This window comes from Arvicanthis niloticus, chromosome 1, assembly GCF_011762505.2.
Source record: "Arvicanthis niloticus isolate mArvNil1 chromosome 1, mArvNil1.pat.X, whole genome shotgun sequence".
Taxonomy (NCBI): domain Eukaryota; kingdom Metazoa; phylum Chordata; class Mammalia; order Rodentia; family Muridae; genus Arvicanthis; species Arvicanthis niloticus.
Window position 1 is genome coordinate 162,728,078 of NC_047658.1, and position 18,537 is coordinate 162,746,614.

The window sequence follows — 18,537 nt, forward strand, 5'->3', positions numbered from 1 at the left end:
TCTTTTTAGCTGTTTCTAAATTGGAGAATAGTCTTTTGCAGTATAGTTTTGAAGTTGGATTTCCAGGTCTCGGAAGGCACTGGGAACTTCTGCTTTTTTGTATGTCTGAAGTTGGTGCCATGGCACCTAGAAGACATTTAACCATGCATTTTTAAAAGGTAATGTTTGCAGACAAGTACACATCTTAAAAAAAAAGAAAAAAAAAACCTACTAAATAGCTGCAATTAGTTCTTAAGTACTCACTCTGTCAAGCATGACTTGCATGGCTTCTAAGCCCAGTTAGAGATGCCAACAGTTAGCAACTCTTTGCAGGGCTCTCAATACAATCCCTCACTCTGGTCATATTCACATCAAACTGGGAACTGAGGAACAAGCTAGTTCCAACTCCAAAGAAATGCTTTGGAATAGGAATCTGAGTGACAGAAGGGACTTACAGGGCAACATGGGACCTGGCCACTGGGTTTGTCCTTTGCAGGTGACCAGCCAACGGAGCTACAGCTGTGTAGAAGAGCTGCAGAGCTATGCTGACAAAAATCATTGACCAACAAGTTTAACAGCACTTGAGGCAAAAGACAGAAGGGAGGGTGCAAAACACAAACCTCACTTCCTGTCCTTAGGGCACTCATTAATTACTAAAGACAAGCCACATGGAACCGATATGCAGTCACTCCAGAAGTGAGTGTAGCTCATGGCTTATTGCACCTAGGAACTAGCATTTCAAAGGGTAGGTCTGGTAAAAAAGCTCGTCCTTTGGCTAATGAAAGATGACTGAACTCGAGGTTTTGTTGTTATAGCCGGCAGGAGCAGCATGTCTGAGCATATTCCCGGACTGTATCACGGCAGGCAGCTATGAGGATACTGCCAGTATCTGTACTCTATAGGTGTGGATTCCAGGGGAACTTTCCCAAGAATGAATGGCTTATGTGATAAGCATCATGGAAGGGATCGGAAATTTAGAGATGCGAAGTAACCCCAGTGCTGTGAACCACTGTTCACACTGACTCCAGGAAGTTAACGCCATTCTAGCACACAGTGATTTACTGTTAACGAAGCTGGAAACCGTGGGCACAGACTTGTGAAACATCAGAATGCGCCACAAGGTCACCAGCCCCGTGACACTTTCTAGCCTGTGGGACTGATGTCTAGCTTTGTTGTCTGTAGTTTAACATCACCTCTGGCAGTCATGTTTGATACTTTAGATGGAGATCCATGTGGGGAGCAGGAATACTTAGTCCAGTTTAAAGCTACAACCAAACTGTGGAAGAGTCTGCCTAACTGCAGAAGTGGTTTGTGGGCCACATGAAATGTGTAAGTCACTAAAGACAACATCAAGATACAACCTGGTAAACAGGCACTGCTTATTTAATAAGTACAGAATGTACACAGACCCCCCTACCCCCAGAAAAGCATGGCTTTATACAGAGTATTTACAGAATGCACAGTGTAACCCAGGGTTACCTATACAATGCATACATCTATGCGCTCGGGAAGGGAAGGTAACGACAGCTGTGAAGACAGCCATAAGCATCTCCAGAGCCCACAAGAGGTAACATACATTTCAAGACGCAACCAAGTTCTCATTTAGTTTGCTTTTTTCAATTATTTTTCTTGTTTACTTTTGACAATTTTTGGTCACTAGTGCCACCAACTGGTTTGTTAAGAATTAACAATAGTAGTATGAAAATGAACTGAAAAAAAATTCTTGAAAAACAGATTAGTAGAATCAATAGTCCCTAAGCATGAATGTCATTATTTATAAAAAATATCCTTACCAGGGCAATGTGTACCACATTTACAGTATTAATAGTTTTTGGGGTTTTTTCATCCAAATTTTAGGCTAAATTTTCTTGTAAAAATATTTAGAAAATAACCAATAGCCTGTACAAGAGAATTCAGAAGCTGCCTGACAGGACCAGACTCTTCAGGAGCATGGGACAGGCACCAGTCAGGCGGTTATGAAGTGCTCAAAGTCTAACTGGCTTCTTAAGTTAGGAGCTGTGCAGAGCACCATGGGAGCAGCACTCTCCCAGGCCAGAGCTGAGGCGCTTGGCTCATCTACCTGTGCAAGTGATCAACAGATCAACACCCTTCAATGAGACCACAAGTTGCAAGGGACTGCAGAGTAACAACCACAACACCTGTAGGGTGCCTGGCGGAGTGTTTATTAGGCAAATGTACTTCTTAAATAAATAAATGACCTGTGTAGCCTGATAGAGTTGCTTAAAATTGTTATGAAGAAACAAAACCAAACCACCAACTGATCACTGTATCCAAACGCACCAAACAGACTCAAAATCTCAAGTGGTATGGGAAAAAAAGGAGTCACAAGCACTCACTTTCAGATGAAAACCAGGGAAGTATATGCACCCACATGTGCACGCACACCAATTTCTTGCCCAAGGATACCAAAATATTATTAAATAATCAAAATAGTCATTTACATTTGTAACTAACAATGATCAAATAAATTCACACTGTGGTCTCAGGGTCTCTCCTCCAGATATTCTATGAGCAGAAGAATCTCAGAAATAAATCTACCCCAGGAGCTTGTCATAAGTCATGGAGGTTCTCTTGGACACATACACGTTTCTTACACGTTATTTTTCTCTGTCTTGACCATATATGAAAGGACACAGGAGATGCCTAATGAAAAAGAAAATAGAACTTTTCCAGCTTTTTAAGCTTCAGAGATATGGAAGGACAGTAGGTATGATCAAAGCATGGCTTTTAGTAATTGTATTTTTAAATATTTCATTATTAAGTTCCTCAAGTACATGGTGGCACAAATATTAATACTAGCTTGTCCCATTCTATACCAAATGTGTATTTTAAAAGTACATATAGGTACAGATTATTGTGAACATGATCACTATTTGGTCTCCACTATGCATTTTCATGTTTTGAAATTAAAAAACCCAACTGCCTGTAGTTCATGAATCAGCACTGCCTGAGGAACCAGGAGGTGTGGCTACACTGACCTGAGGAACCAGGAGGTGTGGTTACACTGACCTGAGGAACCAGGAGGTGTGGTTACACCACCCACACTACATAGGCCTTTCGCAAGTATGTCTAGGAATACATGGGAAAATAAGTCAGAATTTATTGCACTTACCCTCTTATTTTTTATTCTAATAAGTTATTAATAATAAAAAGAGCAAGACATTATGACTAGTACTTTTTACAACTATCTTAAAAATAAAACAACTTTGAATGCATTTTCACACTGAAGCTAAGAGATACTTTTCTGGATAATAACAGATAATATTCACAAAAAGACATTATACTGACATCTAGTATTTAGTAAATTACATTTATAATCAATGTTGATTTGAGGAAATGTTAAAACACATTAAAAGGGCACTGACGTCATGACTGAACTTTAGAGCCCGCACAATTCTGTCGTAGTACAGGTTTCCAAGGTGTCTCCAACTTCCTGTAGACCTGAGGCTGGTCTTTAATCTTCCTTCACCTCCTGAGTGTTGGGAGTGCAGGCATGTGCTACCATGCTCAGCTAGAGCCCACATAATTCTTTAAAGCTGTAGGTCCCAAAGCTCAAGTTCCTTAACAGGAAAATAGAAAAAACCAAAAAACAAAACCAAAAAAAACCCAAACACAAACAGAAGCTTACTGGATATGCTCCAAGATTGCTCAGGATACAGCCAGCCTCAACAGAATGCGGTGTTTTAGGTTCTGGGGTATGAGAAGCTACCAACTGAAAAAACTTCAATGACAGAAGTGTGGATATTTCAATTGTCAACATTTAAGTATTCATCTTAAACACTGTAAACATCCAACAAGACATACAATTCTGCTCCAGAGTCCCTTTGGCTGAAGACACAGCTTTTAAATAACATATGGAACCTGCACTTGAGGAAACTGGGCTCCTGCTTATGTGATGGGCACACGTGACCCCGAGCCCTTACACTTCCCTCTACACAATGTCAGTAAAACTAAGGCATGTCGCAAAGCACCCCAGTTTCAGAGCCTTCATTCATCTGTTCTAATGACTGGATCCATTTCACATTTTAAAATATAACAAATCCACAGGAAAACTTTAAGTTCACATATTGTTTAAAATCATAGTTTATATCACTAAAGATTTTAAAATTTCAACTAGTAACTCAAATGTGAAAAACATACCTACGTCAGGTAAGGAGACCTGACAAACAGTGCCCAGTCAGAGCTAATTCCCTACAGCCAGCTTCCCTGTCTAGTTGTCAGTAAATTCAGAACTGATTTAAAGTACCACACACATCCTTATACCACAACCCAAGGCTATTCTGTGATTAGGGCTAATTGTGATGGGGTTTTAAGATGTTTCCAGGCTGGCTTTGAACTCATGAGCTCAAGAGATCCTCTTTAGCCTTTGAAGTAGTTAGGACTATAAGGGTGATCACTATGCCCAGATCAGAACTGAAAACCTTTATAATTCCTCTGGGTTTCTTTTTGTGTTGCAGAAATAGTGAATGATTGGATGATGAACACCTCTCTTTTCAGGAATACTTTTCAAAGGCTGATGTCACTAAGGAAAGGACTAGGGTAAAGTTTTTTTTAACCCTTGTACTAATGTTTAGCACTTTAGGGCAATAAGCAAATTAAATACCGAGTCAGTGACAAGGTGGCTGACTGCACAGCAGAGAAATGACCTTGGCTGAGCTCACAGTGAGCTCACAGCACACACACACACCACACACCCATTCATAAAAGGGCACCTCTACACAGGGAAACAAAACCAATTTTTTGATTAGTTGACACAAAGCAGGGACTGTTTCAGGACACTGGACAGTGGCACCTGCTGCTCTGTGGCTCGTCTGCCTACTAGGCAGGAGCTTTGTGTTAGGCTTTCTTCGTCCTCTGCTCCAGTTCATGCTGGTGTTTAATAAGGCGTTCTATTTCTGTTCCAAGTGTTTGCAGGTTTTCCTTTAATAAGTGGGGGGAAGAGAAAACAGAAGTACTAAGTAAATACCTTTTGAACTACTTTTGCCTACTAAACTGTGAAACTGAGTGATTATTCTTGGTACTGACATAATCCAGACACAGATGTTTTAGTGAAATAGGCCTGTCCATTTCAAAGTTATAATTCCTTTTTGAGTAAGGCTCTCTCTATGTAGTCTTGGAACTCACTATGTACACAGATTAGGCTGGCTTCAAACTCACAGGAGTTCTGCTTCTGTGGGGATTAAATGTGTGTGGCACCATAGTTGGCCCCAAGTTATTATCTTTTTACTACAGCTACAGCAAGTTTTAATGCATGATGATTACTTTGGTTTAAAACTACTTTTAAAATCTATTACTAGTTATCAAGTCCATGCATAGCAAAGACAGAAAAGTTGGGTCAGACAACAGCTTAAAAAAAAAGCCACAAAATATACTTAAATGTTATAATATTACAAATCTATAATTAAGTATAATCATTCTGCAAAAGCCATCCACTGTGAAGCAAACAGTTTACCTCAGCGTCTGTCCAGTAACTAAGCTGACTTTATTTCTGGGTATCATGGCACCCTGTGTTAGAAAAACAGCCTGGGCTGGAGAGATGGCTCAGTAGTTAAGAACACTGACTCCTCTTCCAGAGGTCCTGGCTTTAATCCCCAACAACCACATGGTGGCTCGTGACCATCTGTAATGGGATCCAATGCCCTCTTCTGGTGTGTCTGAAGACAGCAATAGTGTACTCGTAGAAATAATAAATAAATTTTTAAAAAAAGAAAGAAAGAAGAACAGCCTGATGTGAGGTGAGACTATGGAAGAGGTGCCATCCTGCCCTGGTCACTGAATGGTAAATGAATAAGAAACACAAATACCTTCAAAGTAATATTTTTTAGCAATGTATCCTCCAAAACAGCCTGTAATTTTCGGTTGATTTCCAAAGAGAGCTCCAGTGTTAGCCCGCTATCAGCGGGATGAGATGTGTACAAGGATGCCATGATGCCACCGCGTCTACTCAAATGCACTTTGTTAAAATCAGATGCTTCTGAAGAAAGTGTGCCTGATTCTTCTCGTAAAACATAACTCTGAATTATTCTGCAAAACAAAATGATACTCTGTATTCGTGCAGAATAAACACACTGGGGTTTGTAGGAAGCAATGGGTCTCAAGCATGAAGATGATCGGCATAAAGCATATGCTGGTTAGCCAGGAACCTACGTTAGCTTAGCCTTTCCTTATGTATTAGGCTGTCTCTTCACCTGTCCCTTTTTGTTGAATAACGGTATTTGAAGAAGTATAAACACAGTTCTTCTGTTTCACACATGTATGTAAATATTTTAGTCATTATTTTATTGGTTTGATTTCTGTTAATATTTTCTATTAAACTACTAATGAACTCTATTTTTCTCTTTCTTTTAAAATCTTACAAGCAAAATTTCTACAGGTCTAAAAGTATTTCAAAACATCTGTCTCAGAGGGTCAACAGAAGACTCAAAACATGAAGACAACTCTTATTTAAGTAAGTGTGACATATGGGAGAGAGGTTCAGGGCAGCAGAACTGTGGGTCAGTCAGCTGGAGCCGAGCTTGGTCTGCCCCTCACAGGGGAGGGCTGCTCTTGGTAGATTTAGTAACTAGTTTGAAAATCCAGAGAACACACTCTGCTGTCTAGTGGCTTAAGGACCTGACGAGCTAATCCCCAGACATTAGAGTGTCTTCTCCAGGATGAACTTGATTATCATCCCTTTGATCAGTAGGGGGAAAAAACCTCTCCAAACTCCACATATATTTTAGAGTCATTCACTTTTAAAAGCTAAGTATCATTTTTTTAAAATCCAAAATTATCTTAGTATGTTAACAAGCAAAACCATCCCTACCCTCCACTCTCTCACTCACTCACACACTCTCTCTCCTGATAGCCTACATTTAAGGAGAGACTTGGTCTTCTTCCATCTCTGTATCCCCAAAGCTAGACTACAACAGGTGATCCAGAAGGACGGAGGCCTGAACACTCTAAGAATGACTGAGCAGTAACAGTACTGCCGTCCCACCTACACAGGAAGCTAACTGTTGCACAAGGACCCTTGGAGCCCAGGAATGCAGGGCCAGCCTGGACAACATGATGTGCCCCATGGAAAATATCAGCTCTTCATCAACTTCTGAGGCCATGCAGATGGCAGTCCTCGGACACAGGTCATGCTACCATAGTAATACATACTTGGTTTTCTTTCTTATTTCTTCAACCAGCTGTTTGATGTGGTCCTCCATGAATTCTATTTTCTCATTCTTCCGGGCATGGGCTTTCTGCAGCCTCACTATCCTCTCAATCAGCATGGCCTTGTCCACTTCCGGGAAGTTGTCCACAGCCACTGAGGAGCTGGTATTCTCTGGAGATCGGTCTTCAGTACTGCTTCGAGCATTAAGTGACCCTGACAACAGAAGAACAAGTTCAGCACATGTGACCTAGGTCTCCTCCACCCCATCTCATGTTTTCTAGTAATACTACCTAATATGGACAAGAACACATAAGGTTACGTGTGGCCACCATTTTTGTTTGAAAGATAGCAGCAGTCAACAGTGTTTGCTATATTACATAGGAATGAGGTAATGAACTGACAACAGAGAAATAAATCTTTAAAAAATAAAGGGAATAGCAAGCCTCCAGTAAGTTTAAAAGTAAATGATACCACTGGGGGGGGGGGGGATACTCAAAAGGGAGTGAGAGGGGAAGAGAGGGAGGGGAGAGGGGAGCACGCCTGCCTGCTTAAATCCGACTCCACTTAGTAGTCATTACTAAATAGTGTGACCATGGACACAATATTTTACCCTCAGTGCCTAGGCTGTTTCTGCTAGAAACAGTGACTTACCTCATAGGATTGTCATCCTCATTGAGATGCGATTATCCCCCAGCCCCCACACCTCCACCCTGCACACCTAGACTTTGTAAATGCTGGTTTTCTACCAGTACCCGTGAGATCAATGTCTGAGCCTCTTCACACTACAGCTTAAGCTTCTCAACCATAGGATGGCCTTGAAAACTGTAATATCCTAGCACAAACTGAACAACCCAAATAAAATGGTTTTAGCTGGGACCTAAGATACAGGGTTAACTTCAAACCATATACTTTCTGTTAACATATTTTGTTACTACAGTAACTGCCACGGTTGCTTTGCCCCTAACACATAATTCTAGGAGATTAGCACAGTACAGCTACTCTAACAGAAAGTGGAAGAGGGGAGAGATGGGCAGGGGCAGAGGCAGAGGCAGAGACAGACAGGCAGAGACAAAGCAGGAACACAGATTCACAACTGTCCCGTCCATATGTATGAGATCCCTGTCCATAGGTTCAACTAACTTCAGACCACAAATGCTCTTTTAAAAGTGTCTATGCTAAACAGGTACAGATTCTTATGTCCGAACAGTCTCCACGTGTATCCCAGCACTCACACTGTAGCAGGTACTGTACATGTGCATCTCAGCACTCACACTGTAGCAGGTACTGTACATGTGCATCCCAACACTCACGCTGTAGCAGGTACTGTACATGTGCATCCCAGCACTCACGCTGTAGCAGGTACTGTACATGTGCATCCCAGCACTCACGCTGTAGCAGGTACTGTACATGTGTATCCCAGCACTCACGCTGTAGCAGGTACTGTACATGTGCATCCCAGCACTCACACTGTAGCAGGTACTGTACATGTGCATCCCAGCACTCACGCTGTAGCAGGTACTGTACATGTGCATCCCAGCACTCACACTGTAGCAGGTACTGTACATGTGTATCCCAGCACTCACACTGTAGCAGGTACTGTACATGTGCATCCCAGCACTCACACTGTAGCAGGTACTGTACATGTGCATCCCAGCACTCACGCTGTAGCAGGTACTGTACATGTGTATCCCAGCACTCACACTGTAGCAGGTACTGTACATGTGCATCCCAGCACTCACACTGTAGCAGGTACTGTACATGTGCATCCCAGCACTCACACTGTAGCAGGTACTGTACATGTGCATCCCAGCACTCACGCTGTAGCAGGTACTGTACATGTGCATCCCAGCACTCACACTGTAGCAGGTACTGTATGTGCTCTAGAGACGACTGAATGTCTGCAGGAGGACTGTGCAGATCATACAGATGCTACAACATCTTAGAAAAAGCTTCAACACCCGAGGAGTTCAGTATCCACTGAGTGCTCTGGAACCAATCAGATAGCAAAGGAGAACATGCACCTGATGCTACACAAGGACGGTCATGTCATCATCTAGGGTTAATGTGTGGAAGTGAGTCCCCACACAGGAACTCTGTGGATAAGACACAAATCTGAACTGCAGAGATGAAAGAGGAGGCACTGAACAGAATACAAAGTGGTAGTTCGGTAAAAAAATGGCTGGGAAGTCTCACACAGCCCAAGTCGGACCAAGAACTTTGGCAAAAAGCAGAATGTAAATATTTAATGAGGTACATTTTCCACAATATAATTATATAGACCTTCTGTTTTTAAGCCTCAAAATGAAACAAAGCATATAAATACTTTTTGAACTAGAAACAGTCTCTACCAACTAAGCTCATCCTTACCTGATGAACTAGAGCGACTCCCCATGCTGCTAACGTCTTTATCGTAGTTACCATTCTCAGTCTGGTCTAATTTTCTCCGTGCTATTTAAAAAGAAAAAGAAAAACAATTACTTGTGACAGTTTTAATGACCATTTACCCATGCCATCTGACATTAATTGCTAAAGTCACTTGGGCAAAAATGGCATGGACCACAAGACAACGGTCCTTGCTATAGACTTTAGAACACTAGAGATGCCATTCATATAAAATGACATTTGGAAATGTACAGACTACCTAAGAAACAAAGACAACTGAGCTCTGCACATCTGCTTACTGTTCACTGACTTCAGCTTTTGGAGCTTCAGACATGGAGAGCCTTCTCAGTTTCAGAAATCTCTGAAATCCCAAATTTGCCTTCAGTTCCATGTGTAAAAACAGGGCTGGAGAGATGGAGCAGATGTTAAGAGCATTGACTGCTCTTCCAGAAGACCCAGGTTCGATTCCCAGCACCCACGTGGTGGCTCACAGAGGATCTGACACCCTCCTCTGGAGTCTGTGAGCAGCAGAGATGAATGCAATGCAGATGTGTGTTGGCCAGAAACCAGCATTCATAAAAATACATCTTTAAAAAAATTACTGTGAGCTGTTTTGGCAAATACCTAACCATAGTCACATTAAGTAACCCCAGGTCTCATCTTACTACATTTTTTCCTATTTTAAACACAGAGTAAGGCATACAGATAGAACACTGATATATATGCCTTTTTCACACTAACATATGGCAGATATTCAAAAGCCATTATGAATTTGCCGTTTTGGTTGGTCATCTTCGTCCTCTTCTTCCTCTACCTCTTCTTCTTTTTCAAGACAGGGTCTCAGTATATAGCCCTGGTTTTTCTGGAACTCACTATATAGACCAGGCTGAGCTTGAACTCACAGAGATCCTCCTGGTTCTACCTACCACATAAAGGGATGCACCACCACACCTGACAGCTTGTTTTTTGTTTTTGTTTTTTAAGAAGGGTCATATGTGACCAGCTGGTCCTGAGCCCACTATGTAGCTGAGGATGACTTTGATCCTCCTGCTATGATTGCAGGCATTCATTAGTATATAGGTTTATTTGAATTTTTAACCAGGAGAAATCTGACTCCAATTTCAGTATTAATGGCTGTGTCTGTAATTCACGGTACTTCTGAGGTGTTTCCCAAGATGCAGTGATGAGTAAGTGAGAATCTGGAAATCAATCACTCCATAGGTGTGTACAGACATGAACATTTAGAAGTGCTTTTTAGACTGCAATTTAAAGGCAGATTTTTCTCATGTTTTCTAAAACACATAATTTTTTTATTTTAAATATAACAATACATGAATTCTAGAAAAAAAGAAAAAAGCCACTTATATAACTTTTGCAGGGTGGCAGAATACCAAGTAAAAGGGTTTAGAGCTCCCAATCAGCTGGCCACTCACATTCTGTGGCTTTTTGAATAAACAGGCTTCAGCATGGAAAGCAGACTCAGACTGCAAGTCCAGTGATCTTAGTGATTTAGTCTGTGGATAAGTGACAGAGAATATACAGGCTGGGTACAGTGGCACACTCCTTTATTCCTAACACTGAGGAGGGTGAGGCAGAAACCTGGGTGTGTAAAGTGAGCAAGTTCTGCCGCAAGGATAACCAAACCTGAGCCTAAGAGAAAAGCCAACCACACATACAACCCGAGGGATGTGGGAGCACACAGAGGGACAGACAGACAGCGCACCTCTGCATCAGAGCTCTGGGAATGTATACGTGGCTTTTTTCTTTTTTTTCTAGAAGTTATGTATTTTTATATTTAAAATATAAATTACATGTTTTAGAAAAACACATAATGTTCTGGGAACCAACAAGCACGACACAGTACCTTGCTGCAGCTGCTTGCTGAGGTCCTTGACGTTAGAGGCGTGTTTGCGCCTCTGCGTTACCAACTCGTCTTTCAGCTCCTCCACCTGGGTCCTCAAGGCTGTGACTTCTGTCTGTGCAGCGGAAAGCTCGGCCTGAAGAGTCTGCACTTCCTCTTTTCGAAGTTCTTCCTCTTTGAGCAGCCTGACCTCCTGAATAGTAAGTGTGGTAAAGTTGATTTCTCTTTACATCTTAATTCTTGCTCAGTTTAAAAACTTTATAAATAAGGGAAAAAGAGACTCTGCTGTGAGTGCCCTTAGCAGGCTCTGCTGGTGACCTCCTCCCCATCTTCACCCAGAGGCAAGCAGGTCAGGGAACATTAATGGTGTGATGTCCTGTGTGGGATACAGCTACTATGTAAGTCCAAATTTTTGGAATCTGAAATGGTGACTCCAGTCAGGAATGATAGAAATCACGGTTCCTTATTTTTCCAAAGTGTAATATTCTTTATCATTTTAGAAAAATTCTATTATATGAATTACATCCATTAAACAGAAAACAAATATATTTTTACAAAATTTAAAATGACCAGATATCACTAAAAGAATCTAAAATTAATTATCACTTATATTTTGATAACACTAGAGAAATTCAATCTTGCTATGTTGGTCTAGGAACTAAACGTGAGGACTGGAGTTAGAGCGCTGGCTGCTCTTCTAGGGGACAAGGCTATGATGCCCTTAGCTGGCCTCCGCACTGGTCCTATGTGGTGCAAACACACATGCAAGCAAAATGCCCATTAGAGGAGGGGGAGGGGAGGGAGGAGGAAGAAAGAAGAAGAGAGGAAGGAGGAAGGAGAAGAGAGGGAAATGAGGGAGGAGGAGGAGAGGAGGAGAGGAGGAAGGAGAAGAGAAGGAAATGAGGAAGGAGGAAGAATAAAATGTGCAGTCACACTCACCAGAGCACCGTTCGTCTGTCTCATCTGCTCGCACTGGCTCTGCAGCTGGCTCTCGCTGTAGGAGAGGTTATCCACTTGTGACTGCAGAGAGCTGGACTCAGACTGCAACTGTGCATTCTTACTAGTGAGCTTCTCTGTGAACAGCAGGAGCTCAGACTCCCTTTTCCTGCTGCCGTCAATGTCTTTCTGTAGGTCGTTAATCAGAGAATTAAGGCTTTCCATTTCTTCCTTCAAACGTTCAATTTCTTGTTTACCACTAAAAACAAAGTTTATATTTAAGAAAAGTAAGCTATTAAAAAGCATTACATTAAAAGTATAAGAACTTTCATTTAACAGAATGCTTTACAGAAGAACTTGTAATCATTCATCCATTCAAACATCATGTTGGCTTCATAGCAGGGCCCTGCTCTCAGAGCCTCTAGTGATCAGTGTGATGACAGTGAGCAGGCAGGGGCCTGAGTTCATGAAGAGTGACCACCATCCCACACAAGGGCAGGCAGCAAACAGGTCAGGCTTCTAAGCCATGCCTTCATCTCATTGTTGGCATTCTTTGCCTCAGTTGTACTTTGTCCCTGCACTGTGAAAACAGCCACAGACAGAACTCAATGGATCAGTGTGCCTATGTTCCAAAAGGCCTTCCATTGACAAGGGCTAGAGAGATGGCTCAGTGGTTAAGAGCACTGGCTGCTCATTCAGAAGACCCAGGTTTAGTTTCTAGCACCCACATGGTGGCTCACAACTGACTGTAACTCTAGTTCCAGAGATATCTCTCTCTTTTGGTCTCCAAAGGTACCAGCCATGCATATTGTGCACACACATATAGGCAGGCAAACGTTCACACACACACATTTTTTTGAAAAAAAAAAGAAAGAAAAAAAAACAAAAAACAAACAAACAAAAAAAACCTTTTAAAGGACAAGAGATAAAGGAATATTCAAGAAAGCTGAAGAAGGAACAAGGCATTGGACCCAGAGCAGAAGTGGAAAGAATCCAATTCAGAGAAGCATTTCTTGCACAATGACTGTAAGGAATGGTTGTGGAAGCTAGCAGCTCTAAGAACTTAATCAATTACATGCCAGGAGAGAGAAAGCAGTACAACCCAGCAGAGACACTAGGAAGACAGACGTCTGGAGAGGAGATGCAGCTGATGACTGATGTCCCCACTGAGAATGGTGACTGTGAAAGTGAGAACCTGTCCTTAGCAGCACTGGGGTGGATGCCTGGAGACGGACAGCAAGGACAATGAATTAATCCTGAATCCAGGCTCTGCTAGATGATGTCATGAACCGAGTTTAAATGATCCTGGGATATCACGCTTCTGACATCAAGGCACACATGAAGTTAAAGATCCTGGTGCAGACTCCTGCTTCCCTTTTGGAAGAATGACTGCAAAGCCAAAGAACAGATAAACTAAATCCACCCATCTATGAATGGTTCCTGTCAGTGCTTATGAAATACAAACTTTGATTTAACTTTAGAAGTCATGACAGGAGTTCAAAGACACAAACTGAAGACTTGTTAGCTGGAAAATTGTAAGAATTGCTCCTGTTTGATATAGTGCTGTACTCGGAGATGCCATCTTGAGACGACATTGAAAAGCCACCGCTCATTTCATACCTTTGAAGCTGCTCCTGTAACTGGTCAGCGATTTTCACCTTGTCTAATAAATTCTGAATTTCAGCTTTCTGTCGATTGATAATTTCCCTGTACTTTGATAACTCATCTTCAGTTCTTAAGCGTTCATCTTCTAGACACTTCGCCTATAAAATGATCACAATCAAGATGAAGCACAGGCTGTTGGGCTCACATGAACTTGCTCAGACAGGGTGGACACATGAGTGACCTGAGACAAGTGCTGCAGTAGAGCTGCTGGGAAGAAGGCAGGAAGCTGCTTGGTCTCACCAACTTCCCACCCTGCAGTGAACACCTGACAGACAACAGGCAGACATAGCAGATACTGGGTACTGTGCTGTGGTCTCAACTCAAGGTGCCTGTACAAAACCCTACTTCTAGATAAATGACTGGCACGTGGAGACAGCATGTGAATCCTAAGAGGGAGATTACTCTGACCACAGATTATAAACACAGAATTTACTATCACTGCTAGAAAGTACTACTAAATACAGCCAGTAGTAGTATCTTCGGTCTTAAAGGGTGCTTTATGGCAATGTAAGGTCATCTTGCCAACTGCTCTGCTGTCCTTATCTCCCAAGCCCAGATATATTCAAGGCACAGATGCTAAAGTGTGCCATGGACAGAGATGCATGAAGAAGCACTTCCAGTGACTAACACCATGTCAGCGGCAGTGCCAAGAAAATGCTAGTTTTTTTCCTAAGTTCTTTTACTTTGAAAGATTTCTAAGTCTTGCCTTCCGAACACCTTAAACAGCAGAGTAAACTAAGTGTCCACTACCTGAGTTAGGACTGAGGACCTGCTTACCTTTGTCCTCAATGTCCGTAGCTCATCCATGCCCTCCTTAAATGTCCTCTTCAGATCTTCTAGTTCCTTTATTTTAGCATGATGCATCTGGAAAAGAGACACACATTGTAAGAGACATGGGAGCACCAGCAGTACTTTGCCTGTTTTCTCTAAGGCCTTAGGTGTGGAGAGTCATCCATGCTCCACCTCTCTTCCTGCATCACAGCCCAGCCGACCATCATTTACTACAGAGAATGGAAGAACGGAACTCACCTCCAGCTGGTCGGATTTCTCTTGCATTTGCTTTTCAAGTTCTCCTTTTGTGACTCTGAGCTTTGCATCTAGCTCATTTGACTTAAGTTCTTCGGATTCCTAATGGAAAAACAACAAAAAATACTTTTACTTTGAAAATAAACCAAGCTTTGCTATCAAGTGTACTAGCTGTGCAATAGGTTATGCAGCTAAAACTGGAGAAAGCATTGAAGGACTTTAAATGTTAACTGAGCAGAAACAGGAACTTGGAGTGTACGACATAATCCAGTGTTTTCTACAACTGTTTGATATGATCAGCCATGTGTATGTACCTGTGTGCCCATGGACCAGAGGTGACGTCAAGACTCCTCGTCAGCTGCTCTGCACTGTATTTTTGAGACAGGCTCTCATATAACATCACGCTGATGGACTTGGCTGGCCTAGCTGGACAGTGAGCTGCATGGAGCCACCTGCCCATTACCTCTCGTTACCCCGACAAAGCCAGGGTTAGGGCTCACACTGCCACACTCAGCTTTGTATGTGGGTGCTCAGGTCCTCATGCTCACATGGCAAGCATTTCCCCAGCAGACTGTCTCCCCACCTTGAACTGCAGGTACACAGGAACTAACTTGCATTTTAACTGCTGTTTAATAAATGCATGTATAGTTCAAATTTGGCAGATCTGTTAAGTGTGCGAAAGTAAGAGTTCTAAGAACTGATTTATTCCACAAAGGATACATACCTGATATGTTTTTATCATATCCTGACAGTTTTGCCTGATCTGCTCAGCTTCTTCCTTTGCCTGGGTTAGTTTTGTAGTTGTTTCTTTGAGTTTATCTTTGGTTTCCTGCAGTGACAACGTGACAGAGACAATATCAGCCACAGTGAGAGCAAAAAGGCTCCCCGCTTGAGGGGCTCAGGAACACTAACAGGGGGGTATGGCCATGTGGGTGGGCTTTGAGGTTTCAAAGCTCACCCTTCCTGATACCCAAGGACCCAGATGTACTCTCAGTCCTTCTCCAGCACCATGTCTGCCTGCACTCCACCAAGCTTCCCACCATGACAATAATAGACTAAGCCGCTAATATAGTCCCCAATTAAATGTTTTTCTTTGTAAGAGTTGCTGTGGTCAGTGTCTCTTCATAGTAATGGAAACCCTAACTAAGACACTGTTGTAGCACTGGACTGGGGACTAAGCAGGAGTCTAAACCATTTGCTTGTTTCTGACAGGGAAAATGGCTAACAGTGAGACTGACAGACATTAAGTTAATCAACAGTCTTCTCCAGAGTGCTCTAAATGACTACAGCAATAAGAAAAGCAGAGTGTTCTATGGTTTTTTGCACACCCCAGAGATTCTCTGGCTGTGGCTGTGATATCCATTTGAAGCTCCTTTTTGATTAAACAATGCTACTAAACATGGCCTCTGTTTGGAGACTGTGCTGAAATGGCAATTCTTCATGCAGGATTTTTAGGACTTACCCTCATCAAAACCCACTGCTTTTCCTCATTCTTATTTTTTACTCACCTGTTCTAGTCCTGACTGCCCAACTCTTCTCATGTCTCTTGCCCTCAGTTCCCACTGAAGTCATAAACACTTTCTTTTGTATATTCTATCTTCCTTATTCCTTGCTTGCTTCCCGCTCTCTGGTATCTCTCTCCCAGCTTTCTGACTGCAGATGCAATGTGATCAAGCCCCTCAAACTGTCAGTCATGCCTTTCCTGATATAATGCAAAACTGTGAGTCAAAAAGACCTTCATTCCTAGCGATAAGAAAAGGAATGACTGACATCTGCTGCTCCTGTGGAGCCCCAGGCAGCAGCCTCTGCTCTAGACAGCCCAGTGTCCCACTCCCTCTATGTCTCTCCTTTGTTCTTATGCTTGGACAGCTTAGCCTTTCTCTTTTCAGCATCTGCCCTGCACCTAGGCTCCACACACTACTTCATGTGCCATCTTAACAATAAACATCATAGAATTAAGCACTTATCTACCTTGAGGTACTGGTCTTTGACAGTCAGTGGCCAGTATCACTTAAAATATAATAACACAATAACCTGGGTACTTTTTCAGACTCTTACGACTAGGTAACAACAACTGTGGTTCTGCATCCTCACTACTATAACTAAGACACAATGGACATATAGTTCTAGTGTACTTTAACACCCTCAATCCAGCAAGTGAGATAGATTCCTGTGTGCCAGATAACACTGAACACTTGAATAAATGAAAACAAGATGCCATTGTGTCAAGTTAAGGATGCTTATTGTGTATCTTCTACCTATCAGCTGAGCACTTGCAGACACTGCTCCTTTCTGTGAGATATTGTAGGCAAGTATGCACATGTGCAGAGCTCACAGGATGACCTCAGCTGGCAGTCCACTTCTTCCACCTTGTTGCAGATGCGAACACCAGGCTAGACAGGCTACACAGGCTAGCCAGCCTACAAGCTTCTGGAGATTCTCCTGTATGGACCTCCATCTAACCCCCCAACACACACATACACGCACACATGCACAGACATGCACAAACACGTGTGTGCACACACACATGTATACACACAAGCACACACACATACAGACACACACAAGTGGCCCTTTTTTGACATGGGTCTTTGGAAGTTTGCCCTTAGGTTCTCATCTGCACGACAATCACCCTGAGACCACTGAACCATCTCTGCAGCCTTACAGGCAGTGCTCTAGTCTCAAGGGAAGAGCTGTGGAAGCAAACAGAAATCTCTACCCTCAAGAAGCTGACAACCAGAGGTAAATAAACCAACAAAGCACACAAGTAAAGGCTTGACCATCGTGTGAGGGAGGGACAGGAGCTAAGAACAGAAAGGGAGCAGCGACGAAGCCTGGGAGCCTCAGTGTGCACAGCCTCAGTGTGCACAGGCTTGAGGAGTGGAAGAGAAGGCTGGATGTGCTGACTGATAGATCAAGGTGGAACCCAAGCCTTCTGTCCTGAAAGTAAAAGGATGGGCTGTCATTTATTAAGATAGGGAGGTGGTGGAAGAAGGAGCCCTTTGTTAGTTCATAAGCTGCTGTCAATTACTGAAGATGTCAGGTATAAAGAATGCAGTTGAACACCGGCATCTCATGGTGTGCTACAAGTTATGTACTTGGGAATCACTCACATGAAGTTTGTTACTGCTAATTTGTTGTTTGTTTGTTTTGAGAAAGAGTTTCATGCAGCCTAGGCTGGCCTCCAACTTGTTATGTAGCTCAGGTAACTTCTAATGTATCAAAGTTCTGGGGTCATATGGGAATGGAATCCAGGCTTCATGCACTCTCAATTGTAATCAACTGAGCGATAGTCCCAGCCTGTCTATGACCATTTAATCCAATAATCTTGTCTTCTGTGGTATTTCATCTGTTAATTCTACACAATACCTTTTTCATCATGAACACTGAATCTATATTCATTTTAAATACCATCCATGTCTCTTCTTATCTGAGTCAAACTTGTCTTTATGTCCTGAGAGAGACTACACTCTGAGTCACTCCTTTGTTCTATACGCTGCACTTTTCTAGTTCTTTGCATGCT

The 18,537-nt window shown here is 42.4% G+C and overlaps 1 protein-coding gene across 1 annotated transcript in view; it reads right to left on the reverse strand.

The window, feature by feature from the left end:
* Nucleotides 1-1,344: 1,344 nt before the first annotated feature.
* Ccdc186 (coiled-coil domain containing 186) overlaps nucleotides 1,345-18,537 on the reverse strand; it is a 34,110-nt gene continuing 16,917 nt past the window's right edge. The window contains exons 7-16 of the mRNA XM_034505065.1: nucleotides 15,739-15,843; nucleotides 15,018-15,116; nucleotides 14,766-14,852; nucleotides 13,944-14,086; nucleotides 12,327-12,582; nucleotides 11,391-11,580; nucleotides 9,512-9,592; nucleotides 7,147-7,357; nucleotides 5,805-6,024; nucleotides 1,345-4,920 (exon numbers count right to left, since the gene is read on the reverse strand). Of these exons, the coding sequence (XP_034360956.1) occupies nucleotides 4,837-4,920; nucleotides 5,805-6,024; nucleotides 7,147-7,357; nucleotides 9,512-9,592; nucleotides 11,391-11,580; nucleotides 12,327-12,582; nucleotides 13,944-14,086; nucleotides 14,766-14,852; nucleotides 15,018-15,116; nucleotides 15,739-15,843 (1,476 nt within the window). The 3' untranslated portion in view covers nucleotides 1,345-4,836. The remainder of the gene's footprint in view (nucleotides 4,921-5,804; nucleotides 6,025-7,146; nucleotides 7,358-9,511; nucleotides 9,593-11,390; nucleotides 11,581-12,326; nucleotides 12,583-13,943; nucleotides 14,087-14,765; nucleotides 14,853-15,017; nucleotides 15,117-15,738; nucleotides 15,844-18,537) is intronic.